Here is a 20,425-nt window from a genome sequence, read left to right on the forward strand (position 1 = left end):
ATGTGTGAAAGGTTTTTCCAAGCTGCCTGTGTGTGTGGTTGATTTAAATTGATCAATTAACGACCTCTGTGCCAGTGACAATTGTTGTTTTGCAATAAATCTATGGGTTTCCTCATTAGTTCTCACTCATGGGTAAGGTGCCCTTAAGCAAGGCACCTCACCCCCAACTGCTCCCTAGGCGCTTCACCGCGGCTGCCCACTGCTCCTGTGTATGTGTGCGTTCACTACTCACACAGAGGTCATATTTCCTTTGTATGTATAACATAACAACTAATTAAATGAGCTGTGGTGGTAGAGACTGAAGGCAAGAACCTAATGAACTAAACATAAACACATGAGGGGCTGTGCATTCATCACCTCTCAATATAACATGACAAACACAACACGACAAATTGTCATAGTGAGTTATCATCCAGCATATGTGTTAAATTAAAAGCTTGCATGAGACCTTGAAAACATAAGAACATACAATATAATTAAAAATATATAACATTTATAATACCGCAAAATTACTTTTGTCCATATTGCGGTACAAGCAATGTTTCATAGCAGGGGAACCCAGAGAGCACAGTTGTCTACTTACTGAAATATGAACATACTTCTTTATTTATCTATCTCTCATTTTTTATTGCATACTTGGATCCCGTGTATTTTTTGTCTGTGTCTTTGATTGTATTTCATTGTTTTTAACTGAGTTGGTTTGACATTTTAATCTATCTATCTATCATTTTATGATACAACATGTGCAGCAACAAACCCCTGGTCTGTACAACTCAACGGTTCAATTACAAACCATTATAATGCACTTTACAAACGGTACATACAATTTATAAGGCTCTAAACTGTCATAAACCTGCTGCGTGAAAACAGGTTGAAATAGAAATTAATAAAGTTATAAAATATTAAACAACTGACTTAAATTTTAAGTTAATACTTCTGTTACTAGACATAACGGTTAAGCTAACTTAGCCAAATCTTTCGTTTCATCCACTCCATCACTTACTGAATTTAACACGACGTTTTGCAGTGTATTCTGCGAGCATGTGGATGTTCCGTGATACAGAGTTGAGCTAGCAGTAGCCGGTCAGTGTAACAAAGTTGAGCTTCACAAAAGCTGAGAAACTGTAGAAATTAAGTGAAAACAATGAATAATGCCGAGCGTTTATCACATGAGAGGGAAACGGTTTACCTGAGGAAGCCACGAGACCACCGGAAGTAGTTGCACTTGCCTCGGTAACGGTAAGCTAGCTTCTTAGCCCTTAGCTAGTTTTGTTGTGTGTTAGCAACGAAGTTACCGCCATGTAAAGCTCGTTTTAGCATTTTACTGTGGTTTGGGGTTACCAGGTGCCCAAAGGGAAACGTAGCTGATGCTTAAAAAGTAAGTTTCATCCTAATATTCATCATGTTACTGAAAGAGTAAAATGTGGAGTTCTACATAACTTCCTCTTCATGCTGCTAGAGATGATTGATTTGCAAAGCTGAATATTGGCTGAGCTGGAGCAGTTTAATTCTAATTACATGTGTGATATTTGTATTGTGTCAATACATTCTAAGCATATTTTCTTAGAACAAAATAAGTTTGGAAGTTGAACTAGAGAGTAAATATGTTAAGTATTTGCATTCAGTCCTCACTCACTTTTATTTCGTACAACATAAGAGAAACATAAGATGAGATATGAAGGAAATAAGAACAGAGACTATAAGCCTGTTTGTAAATGCAGGTTGGGTGAAGAAGATCCAACAATCCCAGTAGATGATGAGCTTCCCAAGCTTGGAACCCAGGAGCCCAGATTTACATTGCCACTGAAACAGCCGGATGAACTATCTGCCTTGTGGTAGGATCGTGCCAGTCTCTTGGCTTGGTACCAACTTGAACACACATCATAGCTAAACAGGGCACTCTGACTCATCAAACGCTGACGAATCAGTCCTCTATCTGATCTGAACAGTTGACTTTGACCAATTTTGGACCAACTTGAAAGTTACTTGAACTGTGGGAAATCCCATACAAGGGCAATTTTCTTAGGTTGAGTTAATTGTTATTGCACTTGAAACTTTGCTCCTTCTGAATCTAGAGGTGTCCTCACCCAGGACTGGGTTACACCGTTTTACTCTTGTCAGCTCTGCTGATCAGATGAAATTTATCTGCTTGCTAATGTTGACACTGTAGATTATGTTATTTGGCTTTGGCTTAGCTAGCTGTTAGACCAGTGTTTCTCAACCTGTGTGCCATGAAGTAAGATCAATTGTACCATGGAATTTTATAATGCATCAGCCAGTATTTTTGTAAAATGAAAATTGACGTCTACCCTAAAACCATGAAATATTAGGGCTGCTGGCTCTGTTAGCCCAGTTTATTTTGTATCACCAGAGCTGTACACATTTTCTTTCTCTCTCTCTCTCGCCCAACTTCACACGCCTCCTCTCACAGCTGTATGTGCTTATTAACAACACATTTTGTCAACTCTAGACATCCTTTTAACACCACAGGGCTACCCCATTAAATATTACTAGAACCGGCTCTGTGTGAAGGTCCACTAGGGTCGGAGAGACGTAACTTTTGTCATCAGAGGGAGTATTCAAGGCTCTGTGCAGACACCTGTGTACCCTCCAATCTGTTGTGACTGCACAGCCACAAGGGCACCATTGACAGTCCAAGTGGACTCCAAAAGGAGTAGAAAGTAGTATAATAACAACTATGTGTCCATGGTGTTTGCAACTTTCCATGTGCACGTCTGCAAGAGAATATGTTTTAGGCTTAACACACAAAACCACTTGACTAGCCAACAGCTGGCTGACCCCTTTTTTCTCTTTCAGTGGTTAGGTTTGCTCAATAATTAACACAAGGAACATAAGAGTAGTGAGCATAATTTCAGAATCACTGTGTCCATCAGAAATTGCTTTTGATGCGGAGATAAATTCACAATCGTTAAGAGTAGTCTTTTGAAATGCTTCAATAATAAGCTGTTGTTAAGCCACTGAGATACGCAAAGTGATCAACTATCTTGCAAAGCGCAGGAAATTACATAAGTACACTCTTAGCTGTACATAATCATGTTTGGAAACACAACACTTACTCAGTAGATAGTTAACTGCTCTTGGTTTGCATTGTTGGCTCCATTTAGCTTTTTCTCCCAGATATTTTTAAGCACTCAACATATTCGCATTCACAGTCTGCCAGTTTTAACACTCAACATGCTGAAGAAGCATTTCAGAGGCACGCATGAGGACTGAGTGTTGTGGTTGCTAATGGAGTGTTAGGCCAACAGCCCTTGGCCTAAACAGAGATATTGTGAATCATTAGTCTCTCCCACCTTGTCAGCTCTCACATTCAAAGCTCTGCAGGTTTGAGAGCACTATAAAGTGAAAAAAATCCCTCTCGACTCTCAGTATCCTTTACATACATGACGTGTTTAAACATTATTCATCCAGCAGAGTGAGCTCCATCAGTATGCTCTCGTTCATCATCTTATCCCCCTATCTCTCCATCTATAGCATCCACTTTATGGTGTCGCTGAAATAGCAGCAAAATCAAGCTGATGAGCATCTTCTTCCACTTCAATAAACAACAACAATCAGACAATTTACAGGTTCACAGCTCTTTAAGAGTCCGGGACAGTCATAGTTCAGTGCTGCTCGATGTGCATCTCTTTACAGTGATGTAACCATTAAACCCTGTTTCACTGAGCACAATAATCACACCGCGCCTGTTTGTCCTCTCAATCATGAATCGTCATCCGCAAACAGAGAATTGTGGTGATCTTTTGTCAAACTGGCACCTCAGTCCACATTTTAAACAAGAAGAACCAAGACTGCTCATTGTATATTTGTTCTATAATGTGAAGAAATATGTCTAGATATACAGCAATGTATTATTGGCTTTTCCCTGCTGCTGATGCAGTCATTGAAGTTTAATATATTATAAGGATAAAAGGAGAACGAGAGTCAGGGAGCAGCATCAATAGTGCATGCACTATACATTTACATTACATTTTTGGTATTTGGATGTTATCCAGAGTGACATTTTGAACAAAACCCAGGGGAAGAAAATTTCCGAGTACTGCATGCAGAAGTGATAGCAGCAGTAATAATACAAAGATCTTAGGATCTATAATTAAGATCATGAAAGCTGTCATGGGTGGAAAAACAATACGGTAACTGAAATAATTAAGCTGTGAATGTTGCCTCCCACTCTTCAAGACCTTTGTGATCCCAGGAGAGTACGTGCGTCTGTGCTGCAGTGTGTTATATTGAATTTAATTTCTTCAAACTTTTTTTAAAAGCAGAAGGCTAGCAGACTTGTGACTTGTTTAGTCTGAGATGTCAGTGATTATCATTTAAGTGCTGAAGAGAAAATGGAAAGAGAAATGCTTTCTTTACTACTTCGACTGAGGATTTTTTGAGACATAAGTTGTCTGACATTAATGGGCCTCTGATTTGATCTGGTGTGATTTATCAAGCTGTCTTTCATCAGTCTGGTCTGATTTTTTTTTTTTTTCCCGTTCTGAGCTGCCTGCCTTCCTCCCCGCATGTCTCTCTGGCTAGAGAAAGGACTCTGTTTGTCTAACAGCTGCTGAGCTGTGAGGATTAGCACATGGATGCTGAAAAACAATGCTTCCAGCACATCATCAGCTGGTCATGAACGTACCTCACACACTGATATTTTTTATGTCGAAAAACAGCCGTCGACAGCTGTAGCCACAGGCATTATGTTATCTGGTTGTCTGTCAGTCCGTCCCAATCTCATGAACGCGATATCTCTGTAACACCTTGAGGGAATGTCTTTGGCCATAATTTAATAAGAATTCATACGCTAATTATGACACAATTTAACACAAATAGGATAAGATCAAACTTTACTGTGACATCATCATGACCAATATTCAATGATGTAACTCAGGAACAGAAGGGGAGATTGTGAGCATATTTCCTGCAATTTGATTGGTCAGCGGAGGCATACAACCACAAGGAAGTAATTCCACTTGTGACTCAAGGCCTTCTGAAGCTTGCTCAGTCAGAAAATGCCAGTCAGTAGCTCAATATACTGTCAATGTTTGTGTTTACGATACATACATTTTAAAGTTCTTCTCGGGAGAATATTATAATTTTTAGAAATTAATTATACAACTCTGTGTTTTTCTAGAAATCGTAAAACTGAGGGCATGGTCACATGTGAAACTAGGGACAAAATAACATGAACTCAAACAATAATGAACAGTTGATTAAATAACAAAACTGTATAGAACAAATATTGCAATTGATCTAATCCGACATGCAGATATGGAGTGTGTTTGTAAAGTCCCTGATTATAAACAGCTGAACATTCAAGCGCATGTCCCTGATGATGTCCCTCTGGGTGTATGGTACACAGATTAAAAATCCACAGGGCCCCTGCTCCGAGCCGAAACTCTTTGTAGTCTCCTCCCCTGATGGGAGGCCCTGACCTGATCTGTGTGGTGGAGAATTTCAACGCTGTGAACGTGTCCGCACTCCATGCAGGAAATTGTAAGCAACAAGGGAGGCAGCAAGTCCTTCCTGTTGGTGCTGCTCTTGTGTTCAGTGATGCATGTCCTACTCCCAAGTATACTCACTGCCTCACCCACATATAATTTAGGGCAAGGGCATTCAAAAACATTAATAGCACCTTGAGAAGCAGAATCGCTTCTCTAGCTTATACATTCAAGTTTAAGTATCTGGCAGAATGCCTCTCCTCTCCTCACCACAACTACTTCCACTTCTTCTCTTTAGAAGCAGCACTAACATTTAAAGTTGTAACCATTTGCTTTTTATACTCACTGCAACTTCACTTCAGAATCACATTTTCAGTCTGTTTTCTGACATCAACACATATTGCATATCGTGCAGATTATTCTCCCAATTTGATCACCAATTCGGAGGTTCTCTCTTGCAAATCCCTTGTCCTCAGAATTTGCCAGGTTTAACTTTCATCCCATCTACACAGGCAGAAAACTGAAACCCCTAATGGCTGGAGTGATGGAAAGGTTAGAGAATCTGGCTCGTGAAGAGAAAGTCACAGACTTTAATCACCGACCTGGCAAGAAAAATACAGCGGATATTGTGCCCTTGAACAAGGCATTTCAAAACTTTTCCAGAGGACTGATGTTGGGATAAAAGGAACAAAATGACTGAAATCATCAATACATTGGTGGAAGAGAGATTCATTAAAATCATTAAAACACTTCACAGTCCAATTCATTAATTGTTGGAATGTCTTCAAAACAGCTTGTAGCTGCTAGTTAATGATATGAAATAGAATATTATTATATGTCACAGCAGGTGACTCATTCTCCTTTTCTGCACATTATACTTTTTCTCATTTGAGCAAAGTCTGCAGGCTCTTCCATTACGTTAAATCACAGCAGAAAAGTGTCCAGCCCCTCGGTGAGGAAAAAAAGAAAACATATTTCAAAACTGAGATAGTGAGTCCAACAAACATACTGCACCAGTAGAAGAATTTAGTCTCCACAATATTAATGGGACAATAAAAAAACAGTGATGACTGCCTTGACTGTCTTTGCTCATGCTGTTGCCATCCTGAGGCCAGCTGGTCTTTGTATAATCCAGGTTTTGTACAACACCCATCACATGCGCTCATTTAGCTTTCACCGGCACTGCAGTATTCTAAATTATACATAAACATCAAAGACAGACGGTGTGCAAGTGTATGTGTGTGTGTGTGTGTGTGGTGCAGGTCAGTGACACGTGACCACTTCACTGCCAACACCACTGCTGCAGTCACACTTCATTATGTCTTTGTGTTGCAGCCTCCGCCCTGAAGAGATGTTAAGAACCAATCACCTGTTGGAAAGTTCTGCACTGATCACACAGACACATTTTTGAAGTGTCAAACTGACACAGGGGACTGAACCTGGGCTTCGTCTTTGAAGGGCAGACTTCTAAACTTCAACCTGCTGTCTCACATTTACACCCAGAGTTGGTCTTTTTCACAGTCAAGTGTTTTTAAAAATTTAAATCTGCTTCACTGATTCCCAACCTTAAATAAAGAACTGTATAAATGGTACACTCCCTGGGCTTAGATGTTTGGGATGAAATTGTGTTAATCAACACTGGATGTTTCTTTTTCCTTTTTTGGGAATCAGCATGCGAAAAAATACACTAATGACCACCTAGTTTATGATGTTTTTAAATGAAATTTATTAGAAATCATCAACACTACTTGAAGAAACTGCCTAATATCTTAATTACCCTATAGGCTGTTCTGTAAGATTCAAGCTTTAGTTTGTGTTACAGTTTGTTTGAGCTCAGCATAACACTTTTATAAATATGCAAAGCTTTGCTTATGCATATTTCACAACATTTCCTTCCGTGGAGCAACAAGAAATTAACGTGGATGTAATGACGGAGGCAAAGACGTTTGTCTTGAAATAATGATGAAGCATGGGTCAGTCTTTTCATAGGATAAAGTTGCTGAAAAATCATCTTCATCACATTTAACTTGATGTGCATTAGGTTCTACTGAACCACTCGACCCAGAAGATCAGAATGTGGAAGATTTTTCTCACATGCATGATGTGAAGAATTAGTCTTTTCTCAGTGTTGCAGTATTGGAGGGAAATCTTTGCTTCATTATCCCAGTGAGCGCATCGGCTGCCAGTGCTGTGACAGATTTTATGATCATTACAAACAGTCCTCTGATGTTTTCTCATAAGTGTGACAGGTATGCATGATATAGAGACTTAAATTATCCTTCATTGGTACATGTAGTATTTATATTGTGTCAGCTGAGGATTCACCACTATGGACAGATAATAACTGGGCTCTGCAGTGACCCAATATTTGCAATATATCCAATGTGTGGCCTCATGAGTGACCTGTAGATTTGTCACTCTGTTCCCACGGATCCTTGATATCCTTGAAAGTTTGAATTTGAAAATAGACATAAATCGATATTGGCCATTGAATTTACATATCCAGTGCAAAAAAAAGAAAATGCAAGTTGTTTTGGAACAGTAATAACTGTGATCTTTGTCTCAAATTATGCTGTGTTTTGGTCATTGAATTTGAGGGAATTGGGCCTGGAGAGTCCTTGAAAAGTGTGGTCACTGAATTGCTGCCAGCTGCAGAGCTGCAGTTCTGTAAGTGACTCTGATCCTAAGTACCATAAAAATCAGGTGAAGTGGGAAAAAGTTTCAGAAATGCTTTGGCACTGGAGCAACTGCAGGTGTGCGCCCCTCTTCCACCTCATTAACTGAGTTATTAAATTTCTGATCAGATACCTTATCTCTGTTGCATCTTAAAGTTTTGGCATCGACTTAGCTTTGTCCTGCGGTGTTCAATGTCAGCTACGGTCTTTAATACCAGTGACATTTCTTATGCACTCACATTTACCTAGACATTGCATCTGATCTAATTATCCCTTGTGGCAGCTCGGAGTGAGAGAGGTTGCAGCTGGCGATTTACAGTCTAAAGAAATGTGGAGGCAGCTCCAATATGTAGATGTTTTGTTAAATTATGCCCAGACCTCCTCCACAAGCCTCAGAAGTAGACTCTCGCAAAATATAGAATACCACATTAGTTGTCAGCTGAATTCTCAACACACCATCAAGGCTCGGCTATTCTTGAAATGTATGTTAGGAACAATATTCAACTGTCAGCTGCGTCCATTAGAGCTACATTAAGTTAATATATTACACAGTGGCAATGAATAACAAGTCATTCACTGTGCCACAATGAGGTGACGGGAAAATATAAGCAGCATCCAGCACAGAAGGAATATGGTCATTCATCAGAAGTGGAAACAGTTGTAGAGTAAATACAGAACTGATTTCACTGGGGTTTAGGAGAAAATTAGAGAGGTCAGTTGTAAACTGAAGATGAAGGAATGTTCTCCTCTTCCTCATCATCGATTATTTCTTCTTCTTCTTCTGCTTCTTCATTGTCATTATCTTCCTCTTGATCTTTTTCCTAATCATTATCATCATCCTAATGTTCATTATCGTTTTCATCATCTTTATCATAATCATTGTCATCATCATCACCATGACCTTCTCTTTCTTCTTCATCACATTTGTCATCAACATCTTCATCTGAGTCTACTCTTTCTTCATAATCATCATCATCATCATCCTCTTCTTCGTCGTCCGCCTCACCTTCTTTATCGTCATTATATTCATCCTGTTCTTCATCTTTTGTCACCAAGTTCATGACGTCATCATCATCAGTGGAAGGGTTGTTGGTCATCATAATCATCTACTCTGTCTTCATCTTCATCATCATCTACATGTTCATAAGGACAACCATCATCATACTCTGTTTCATCTACTTCTACATCATCATCATTAATTTTATCATCTTCTTCTTCTTCTTTCCCTCATGAGCTGGTCCGAGTATCTGCATGGATTCTCACCAGTGTTGCTTCTCTCCGGTCCAAACCTGGACCCACGATGAGTGACAGAGTCCCCTGACCTTAGCAGAGTTTGACAGATTCTTCACCCGACTACAAGTCATCTAAGGTGATGACAGGACCGTGTGATGAATGAGTGTGTGTGTGTAGTGAGCCAGAGCTCCAGTGGGACTGGCCTTGAGTACATATCAATGCATCACAAACTCAGATGGATGGACTGCAGGCCTCTGTCAGTTTTATCACTTAACTACTTGTCCCTGGGTTAATAAATCTAGATTCCTGACTGATGGCTCCAAGTTTACCCCGATGGCTGCCGCTGCCGTAACGTAGCCTTGACTTCATCAGATCGCATTTATGGCTCCCCTTCTTTGAACACACATATTCATAAATGACACTAAAGAAGAAATATGAGAGGGGCTTTCCCCCTCTGCTTCCTCTCACTTTCCTCATCTCCGCTGTCACAAACTCCAGTGTCTCATGAATCATAAATGACAGTGGGATTTTGAAGTATATATTTTTTTTTGGGGCTTTTATGCCTTTAATGGACAGCACAGTGGAGAGTGACAGGAAACAGGGAGGCAGAGAGAGGGGGAATGACATGCAGCGAAAGGCCGTCCGATGCGGGATTCGAACCGGGGCCGACTGCAGCGAGGACTGTAGCCTCTACACATGGGGCGCCTGCTTAAACCGCTACGCTACACGACGCCCCAACAGTGGGATTTTGCAGGGAAATCCATGACGCATCCAGACTAATTAGATTATATCATATGTTTATCTTCCTCTCAGGGCATCTAGATCATTGTAAAATAGCACATTCTCATCACATTTAAAAACGTGTGATGTCAAATAATGTGATGATAGCTTGAACAATTATGTTTTTGTAGTAATAATATTACACAAACTTGTTGGTCCTGGTGAAACTTTAAAAGTAACACAACATGTTTGCACAGAACAGCTTTCAGGTGCTTTACTTCTATCATTTAGTCCTTTGCTGAATTACCAAAGCACCAGAGTCAACAGCACTGCCTTCATCATCAGCCAACAATGCCCACTTCAAACGATCTGACTGAGAGAAGACAACACTCCGTCTGCCTCCTCTCTCTGTAGAAGCAGCACCTCGTGACACATTAGTCATAAGTTGAGAACCTCTCGCCTCGAAGACGTGGCTGTTAGTGGTGAGTCATTCGTTATCTGAACACAACACGAGCACACACTAGGACATTATCCACATTTGTAGGCATTATGTATACACACACACACACACACACACACACACACACACACACGACCGGCGTGCTGCCTGGCATTCCCTCACCGTCTTTACATCATGCTCGCATGTGGATATTTGCTTCTTATCTGAAGATACACGCTTGCACACACAAACACATAGATACATGTGTATTTACATACACACACACACACACACACACGCACACACACACATATGCACAGGCACACAGGTTAGGAGAGCAGCAGCACTATCAGTCATTAGGCTGTGATTAAAGCACACACTCCACTGACTCCAAATCAGCTGAGAGAAGAGATAACAATCCCATGGGGGTCTTATGTAACCAAACTGGAGAGACGGAGCGGGAGAAAATACAACATTAAGCGCCTCCTTTGTGTTTCCAGCTGTGTGTTTTTTATCGGACATTCACAGCATCCTGGAAACACACTTTGCCTCATCAGAATCACTCTCTGTATGTTAGCCGTGACGAGCGCTCCTGCCTGTTACCAGCACCTCCACCAAGGACGTTATGTTTTCCACCGTGTCTGTTTATTTGTCAGCAGCATTACACAAAAAGTACTGAGCCAATTTCCACCAAACTTGGATGGAGCATGGGTTAGGAAAGAACCCATTAAATCCAGATGTGGATAATTTGCTATGAATTTGAGTTTTTTTTCCCTGTAGACTGGTGTATGTTGTTTGTCACTGGCATTGGCAGAGGTCTGTGCAGTCTGAGTGCCATTCTAGTCGCTCATGCAATTTGAGGGGGTCCTTATGCATTTGCATAGGGATGCTTATAGATTGTGCAGTTAATTGGAAGAGCTATGACAAGTGCTTGTGCTTCCACGTGGACTTACTAGGTTCACACAATTTGTGAGATGCAATTATGAATTGAAAATTGTACACCTTTGAAGAGCAAATGCAAACAGAGTGCATGAGCTTGAAAGAAAGGTTGTGGTAGGAGAAAGAACTCAACTTTTTCACCCATCGCATAAAAAAACATAAACGTCCCAATCATTTTTAATATCTGACTTTGCTGCCCCCTCATGGTAGAATCAAAAAATCAGTCTGCCAAAAACTAAAAATACAGGCTATCTCCAAAACCACTCCCAATTCACTGTATACAATAGGGCAATGTGTCCAGATTCATCCACCATGTCGCCCTCAAAAAGAGAACAGAACAAAAAAGTAGTGTCCATGTACAGGTATTTCTTTTAACAGTCCCATAATGCAGTGCACTGCATCGTAGAGATAAGTGAACTATGGTTAACTCTAAATGACAAAATAGTGACAAAAGTTATTGACATTTCACCGTGAGATCTTGAAAAGTAGATGTGACTGAGCCGTTCATGTGTGACAATTTACACCTTTATCATTCTTACTATCATTGTAAATGAGATCTCGATCTCAATCTCAATGTGACTTACTGATTAAATTGTGTGTGTGTGTGTGTGTGTGTGTGTGTGTGTGTGTGTGTGTGTGTGTGTGTACATATGTATATATATTAGTTTGGTGAACCCAGCCCAACTGCAGCCTGAGCTGAGCTTTAATCAGCCAGAATAACTGAAATGTCTGCATGGGTGTTGGAGGACATTTAAATAAGGCAAATCAATGAATATTGAATAACCTGAACATATTTTTTTAGGGAAATTTTTATAAGGAAAAGGTCTGTAATAATAATAAGTGAGCACAATATATGACTATTATACAGTATAACGCCAATCAGGAATGAGAACTTGTGGTTTTGCCCTCATTAAGACTGAACATGAACTTGACATGGATTCCCAAATCGCTGTTGGCAAATCACTGCACTCTTTCGATAAATGATGCTGCATTTACCTCGTTGTTCTAATGAGACATCACCCATATCAACACCATCTCCTCCCTCCACCTGCTCTGCTCAGAGCTGCTTCTGGCTTTCTTGCTCAGTCCTGCTCAGCTCTCTCTGCTCCGCTGCTCCACAACCATAACTTCATTAAACCGCATTTCTATGCAGCATATGATTTCCTCTCTGAGCTCCGTGATCTCAGACAAATCCCACCACTAAACTGCAGCCGAGCTCTCCGTCACACGCAGAATCACCTGAAGGCAGTCACAGGTGCTGAGTGAGCCGCTGCTTTATTGTATCAGGAGGAAGTGACACATAGATAGTGAACACAAGTTGAAGGAAACAAGCGGCACAGATTAGCTCTGTGTTTGCATGCTGGTTCAGTGTTGCATTAGATCAGTAATGTATTGGCAGGCAGCATGTACAGTATCTGTAGGAAAAAAGTTTCAATAAAAAATAAACCGGTGAGTTGCAGAAACTGTTTCTACATTGCCATCCATATCTAATTAGCTTCTTAGCTTGCTGACTCAACCACTCTCCACATCTGTATCTATTGCAGGGACATCAACACTCTTTAAAGGTAGAATATATGCAAAGTTCTTCTTGTCTGCAGCACTGAAAAAAAGGGTTTGTTGATCATCTGTAATGATTTGACAACGGATTTGCCAAGTGCTGAAAGTTCTGGCTTGAAAAACAAATTCCGCACCTTTGGAAATCTCAGGATGCTCTCCCTCTCCCCAACCCCTCCCCCCACACCTGCAGTATTAATATTACATGACTTTGAATTATTATATATTGCCTCCTCCTCAGATGTTTCTGTTAAATGTCTGTTCTAATTATCCAATGCAGGCATCTCTAATGTAATTCCTCTGTTCATAATAAGCTGTCAGCGAAAGCTTGGGCCATTTAGTATAGAAACTTATATTTAGAACAGATTCTTATTGTATTTTTTTTTAGTTATAATACATTTTTTATACATTTCAATATACATTTATTTATTATTATTAGTTTTTTTTTACTGATTGGATAATTGCATGAATAAGCAGGTGCACAGGTGTTTCTTATAAAGGGCTCTGTGAGTGTAAATCCTGAGGCGGGGATTTGTCCTTATCATAACCACCTCCAAACGTTACTGGGCTGAATCTTCTCGTGTTCTCCAAAAACATGGCCGCCACCCACCAAGCAGCATGATTGTCTGTCTCTGTGTAATTTGATGGAGGTTACATAATAATTTTTCTTAGAATTTACCTTTATTTAACTATAGTCTGAGATCCTCTCTAGTTGCTCCTTTTGCTTTTCTTGAGGATTCTTCATGGAGGAACAATGCTCTCAGCTGTCAGTGGGCTCAAACATCCTGTCACAGACCGGCCTCTGCAACCACTCCACCCACTGCTTCCCCTAAATAAGCACACTGCTGCCTCAGTGCTGAGCAGGGTCACAGCGACCGGCTGCAGAAACAGAAACATCTGCCCTCGCGTGATGTTTTTCACCTCTTTTGTTCACTCTGACAAATGGCTCCAGTCAGACCTTGCCTGTAGCACTGGCTCAGCAGTAACACAAAGTCAAATAAAATCAGGAGAGAGGTCTGGGCATCTGAGATTATTAAGTGGATGATGTACTGTATGTTTGCTCTCTTAAGAGGACGAAAAAGGGTTTCACGCAATACTTATTGATTTGAGAGAGACAGCAGCATTTTCTGCTCTTTTGAAGACACTTTGCTGAGTCCAAACCATTTCCTTCAGGGCAAGGAAATCTCTTTATCTCCTTATTTTTCTCTTTCAAAGCCCATAATGTGTGTGCGTCTCTCTCTCCAGCAGCTGTTGTCTGTCAAGGGGAATATAAACCTGACGAGGTAATATCTACCATCTATCTTTCCCCTCTCTGCTCACCCTGAATCCCATAGTGCCATTTTATCTTCTCAAATGTTTAATGAATATTATTTGCTCACAGATCTTCATTCAAAATTAAATTTAATAGAGCACCAGTCTCATGCTAGATAAACATTTATCCTCTGACAACCACTTTATGAGGCTGTGTTAGCAGTATATCCACTGCTGTGACAGTATTTGGCACATGCAAACAGCTCCTATGTAAAATGATCCCTCTGTTGACATTTCCATCAGCACAGTGTTTGATGCAGGATAACAAATGGGCCATCGATGATGTGTGTGCTCATGAGACCCAAGCTTTTTGGGCTAGTTTTTTTAAATTGCAGCTTAAGAGATAACATAGCAGTTGATATTCCACACTGTGCCAAATTACCAAAGTTTAAAGTTTATTATGCAGAGAAATTAGAGAAAAATATGAATTGTATTAAAAATGCAAAGCAGAGAAAAAATAATTTTTAAATTTTTTTTTAATTTTTCTATTTTTTTTTTAAAATAAATAATTAAGTAACAAAACATCCCACCACAAAAGAATGCGAAGAAACAAGAAGAATCAAGTTGACAAATAAATTTTGAAGAGAAAAATCAGTATTTTAATCTTAAATTTGCTTTTGACCAGTCTCTCCACCTGCTGGCCATTTCTTCTTCTCTTCTCAACACTGAATGCATTTTGGTTCCATCAGCATCAAAGAATAAAAAAATACTAATGAAATTATGAAAATACACAAAACTTCTCCTGTAAGAACGGTGTTTCTGCTTCACAGTCATATACTTTAAATTGCAACCACAGACTTCTGCAACCTGAGCAGGTGGGGCTCTGAGTGCCTTGCTCAAGGGGTAACCGTTTAATAAGCTCGGGGGGGGGGGGGGGGGGGGGGGTGTTTTTCATAAAGCTTCGCCACCCACATGCTTCCTACACTGGCTCCCACCGCCTCATTTAGGTGCAGTGTGTGGAAATCTGCAGAGAATGTGTGAAAAGAAATCAATGAAAAGATATTGCTGTGCATGTTTCCTGAATCCATGTGCTGTTCAAAAAGGCTCATTTGAATTAATTAATTCTCAACATGCTCAACTAAGCACTAAGTTCATTTTTGCATGAGCTCAGGAACTTAACACCTTTTCCTGCTCCACATGAGCTACACTTTTTAAAACATTTTTAACATGAATGTAAACTGAACAGCAGCAGCTCCACAACTCCACATCAGATCTCTGCTGTCACCCGAAATAAAAATCTCAAAAAAGCACTCACCTCCTCTTGTTACGCCACATGAGCTGAAAAGTATCAGGGCGACCTGTGTAATAATTCCCAGGACTTTTTTACTCCAGAGATCCATGATGAAGTGAAAGGATGCTGCAGAAAAAGCCCGCCAAGTGAAGGAGAGAGACAGTGTGCCTCTCCTCTCCTCTTTACTCCACCCCACCTCCTCCTCCACACTATGACACTTTCCAGATCCCTGATGAATTTTGCACTTCTGGGTCCGCAGCTCTCAGCGGCATCCGCCTGGTCCACAGCGATGACAGCAGAGGCAAGAGGCTGCTTTCTGTTTGGCTGCACTCTGCAGAGTGAAGGGATCGAGGAGGGAGAGGGAGTGAGACGTGGGGGGGAGATGGAGGGAGGGAGAGTGAGAGAGAGAGACACAGGGAGGGGGGCTTTCACTTCTGTCACTGCTCGAGTGAAAGGTACTTTAGTCATTAAAAGGACTTGATCCTTCAGCAGAAAACCCACTGCGGGCTACACTCTTCTGCCCCGACAATGTTCGAGAAAGAGTCATCTCAGGTCCCATTAGGCTCCGGGCTGCTGCTCACAGTCTGTTTGTCATCATGTAATCCAGCAGTTCAGGTCCGGTGGTCACGGAAAAGATCCCCAGCACACCGGCTTAGTCATAGCAAATCAGTTGAAAGTAGCCCACAGAGAGAAGGTAGAAGAATTAAAATGACTATTCAAAATGTAATTATAGATTTTATTGTACTGTACTGTACTTGGACTGTTGCTGTATCTCATCTTATATAGTAACCTACAGATTTAGAACAAAATTAATAAGATTACCACCCCATCCTATTAAAGAAGTCTAGTGAAACTGGCCACGTTTCATTTCCTTTATTAAACCACAAAAAGTGAGATTAAAAACTCTTTTTCAGGGATAAAAGCCAGAGTAAAACATTGTAGTGGCAATGAACACTCTGAAGTACAGAAGACATTAACAGGCTAAAACACTGTCAAAGTGCAAAAACAATATGCAGTTAGGATGAACACGCCTAATCGTCAGGAGTCAAGGCCGTATTGGTTTTAGTTTGGAAACATAAATGTACACAGACGAGGAAGACTTATTATGATGATTTAAGAAGCCTTAATTCAATATAACATCTGTAAATATGTGCTTTTTAATTTGTTCTGAAGCTGCATTTGAAACACACAACACATTGTGCAGCAATACACCTGTTTAACCAGCCTTTCAAATAAAGTCAGGTGTTGCCCCAATGGTGGATGGGAACGTCCCTACAAACCTCCACATGTGAAAGTCTTGAGTCCTCTTCCCACAGGAAGTTAGAAAGTAAAATTTAGGAGTGAAAACTCTTTCACAGCATCAGGGGAGCGCTGTCTCCCGAGGAAGCTGGATTAATCGTCAGTTTCACCCTCTTTTTTTTTTTGGTGCCAAATTCCAGTTTAAATTCAAGAGGCTTTATTTCCGTACAAGAAAGAGAAATCCAAAGCTTTTAGTGTTGCAGACTGACACCAATACGCTTCAGCTAACCTGACCCCAGACATCTTTTTCAGTAGTTATGGTCTGATCTATAAATATTCCGTCGTGAAGACAGATGACATGTCTGTACTGGAGAGGTGTCACAATGCCTCTTCATTGATCTCTGTGATTCCTGCAGCGCCGCCTTCCTCTTGATGTCCTTTCACACTCAATTATGGCCACTCCTGTGCCATTTAAGTGTCTGTCTTTGTTATTTGTTATTTTCATTATCGACCAATCTGCCTTTTATTTGTCGATTAATCAATTAATTGGTTTCCCTGTTGTAATTTCCCTCAGTCCAAGGTGAGGTCCTCAAACGTCTTGTTTAGTCCAAAACCCAAAGAGAATCAGTTTAATATCATGTTTGACAAAGAAAAGCATCAAATCGTCAGATGTGAGAAGCTGGTATCAGCAAATCTTTGGTATCTTTGCTTAAAAAATGCCTGAAACAATAATTTGATAATCAGAAAATGCTTGCTGATTAACTTTCTATTCATGAATTGATTAACTGACTTTTTAATTCAGCACCATTAAGTTTTTTTTCTCATTTAGGACTCAGAGTCTCGTGAATTTCTTCTTCTTGTTTGCAACTTCTGGGGCTCTTGACTCCAAAAAGCACCTTTGCTCGTTGAGTCTGACTTTTTAAAAATCCCTTCTTGTTTATAAAGTAAAGACACACCCTGTTTGTGTACTTTTTTGGTGATCGTTGTTGGCTTAACCAAATTGAAGTTGTGATATGACCTTGATTTTCTTGCCACGAATATTGACATAAACTTTGAGTATATTCAGAAATGTGTTAAAGAGGGAAATAAAAAGGAAACACATTTTAAACATTTAAAGACATTTAAAACACAAATTAAAAGTCAAGAAACAGATTAGAAAATAAGTTTAATGGCAGGAAAATAAGAAATGAAATTGTGGGAAATAACAGAAAAACATAGGACATTATTTTAGAGAAAGAAACAGTCAGAAAAAAACTTTTTTTTTTAAGTTTCCAGTGTGTGATTTAACAAAAAGACCTGGAAAGGAGGACTAGTGATGCGTCTCCTGCGTGACGAACAGATGTGTGTGTGGGATAGTTTTACTATACTCGTGGCGTCTGAAAAACCGGGAGCCCACCGTACTTGTGGGGTCCGTCGGCTTCGTGCTGGACCCCGTTGGTCTAAATGGCTGTTTGAGGACGTTGAAGACTTGGCTTTAGGGTTGGGCGTTCAGGTGTGATGGTTCAGGTAAGGGGCTAAGGAATGTAATATGTGAATGACGGGTCCCCACGACTAAGTAAAAACACGGACCTGTGTGTGTGTGTTTGAAAAGTCTGACACGACGACTCCACAGTCATCTGTCATTTGAAAACCACCACACAATGTGAAGGTGAGAGAAGTAATTTCTCTGTCTAAATTGGGTTTTCACACTCTTATTTGAATGCTGGGTAAATATCTCAGTTCTGGCGAGTGAAGAAAGAGAATGTGCTGCAGTCTTTATCAGGATTATCACAGCTAACATTACCATTCGTGGTTCATGTGACTGTGCTTGTTTTATCCGCCGTGATGACTTAGCGTACAGCTACGTGGTGATGTTAGAGAGGCTTTTCAGAGGCAGAGATGCGGACGGCATGTGAATGAGGGAGGCTTGTGTGTGGAGAGGGAGCAGAGATACCGGCTAATCCTGCCTGCATCGCACTGGCACCAGAGTTTTTGTTTTAAAAACACTTTAGAAAGTGAGAGGGAGAGAAGCAGGAAGGAAAATGTTGTAGTTGTGCATCTGTTTGTCTGGAAGCTGGAGACAGAACTAGGCAAAAACCACATTGAGCTTTTACACTTACAGGATTCTCATTATGTCTTTCATCTGTGAATTTGGTGTCTACATTCGGATGAACTGTTTCCTCTCACTAACCTTTGTCTAAGTGATAAGACGATTGTCAATACTACTGTAGATGAATGCCCGAGCTGCCAGTGAATATTTGCAAGGACAACATTTACTCTACATTTGTAAATATTTCTGTGTCATCAACTGCTTCAATCTCTAAATACTGATGTGGAACTGAAACCATCCAGTTAACTCGTTTCATCTCAGTGTTGTTGTTAGATATTGTATCTTTGTCTAAGCAGATCAATAAACATGAGCTTCTTTGCTTTATCGCTGTGTTATTACATGAATTCTGTTGCCATGTTAGTGGCATGTCTGTATGGATGTGAGTGTCCGTGTGTCTTATGGCAGGTCGGTCAGATATCTCAACAACTACTGCATGGATTGGCATAAAATTTGGTGCCAACATTCATGGTCCCCAGAGGATGAAATCCCCTGATTTTAATCTAGTGCCATCATGAGGTCAAAGTTTCCGACTGATACTTTTATGAACAAATACCTGCATAACTAACAGCATTCCCATCAGCCTCAGCTGCATAGGCGGAGCGAGTGGGCAGCTTGTAGGGCCCCTGCCCCGGATGTTTTCCCGAAAGCCCTGAATCTTTCAGAGTTTATAATAGAACTTCAACTTTGTGTCATTTCCCCTCAGTCTCTCTGACTGGACCGCAAATCAATGGAGCTCTCTTTGCTACTGGGGAAAATATCGCCATCTATAGGTCGCCTGACAACCAGCAGAAAAAGATGTGACAGTTTCATTTTTGGCCCTTTAAGTTTGCGTTAAGACTCGAATGTGTCCGATGTCTGGCTCCACCCCTGCTCAGCTGCAATTTTTCTTTAGTGTCAATTAGCAAATGTCCTGATTTGTCAATCACACAAATAAAACGCACTTTCCAGCAGTCTCCCAATATTTGTGATAAGTTGCAATTTTAAAGAGTTTTCTTGCAATTTTTCCAGAGAAAAAGGGTTAGTAATAGAAAAGTAGAAAATGTTTATAGAGGAACCTCCAACTCCCTGAGTAGCTAACTGCACACAACGGCCATTTCTTCCTGAGATCCAAAGAGGTTACTGAAGTCATTTTTTTTTCTGACTGGAGCATAATCACTGCTAAGGAAACAAAAGTGGAGCAGGGCAACTATCTCTGATAATAACTGGATATTGTGTTGTACTTTTATTGTTGTTGTTGCTGTTCCATTCTATAAAATATCTGTATGGAGAAAAAAAAGGTTCCTTAAACAGTCTCAAATTTTCACTCTTGCCTTGCAACTTTTAAATATTACTCTAATTACAACTTTTAGCTTTGGAGGATTCGGAAAAGTCACAGCAAATTCATTCTTGACGTGTCACAGTCAAAAGACTTTCACAGAGGTCTGAGACTCCGTCCTCAGGTAATATGGATTTGGGGTTGAATATTATTAATAATTTAACTTTCATTGTAAACACCTGGCTTTGGTTTACTTCATCCATTTTGCATTCAATTAGACTGTTGACAAC

General features: G+C 40.3%; 1 protein-coding gene across 1 annotated transcript in view; it reads right to left on the bottom strand.

Moving 5' to 3' along the window:
• Positions 1-15,865, bottom strand: part of LOC130181839 (contactin-associated protein-like 4) — a 64,115-nt gene extending 48,250 nt beyond the window's left edge. The window contains exon 1 of the mRNA XM_056396294.1: positions 15,577-15,865. Within this exon, the coding sequence (XP_056252269.1) occupies positions 15,577-15,661 (85 nt within the window). The 5' untranslated portion in view covers positions 15,662-15,865. The remainder of the gene's footprint in view (positions 1-15,576) is intronic.
• Between the last annotated feature and the right edge of the window lie 4,560 nt (positions 15,866-20,425).

Source organism: Seriola aureovittata, chromosome 14, assembly GCF_021018895.1.
Source record: "Seriola aureovittata isolate HTS-2021-v1 ecotype China chromosome 14, ASM2101889v1, whole genome shotgun sequence".
Classification (NCBI taxonomy): Eukaryota; Metazoa; Chordata; class Actinopteri; order Carangiformes; family Carangidae; genus Seriola; species Seriola aureovittata.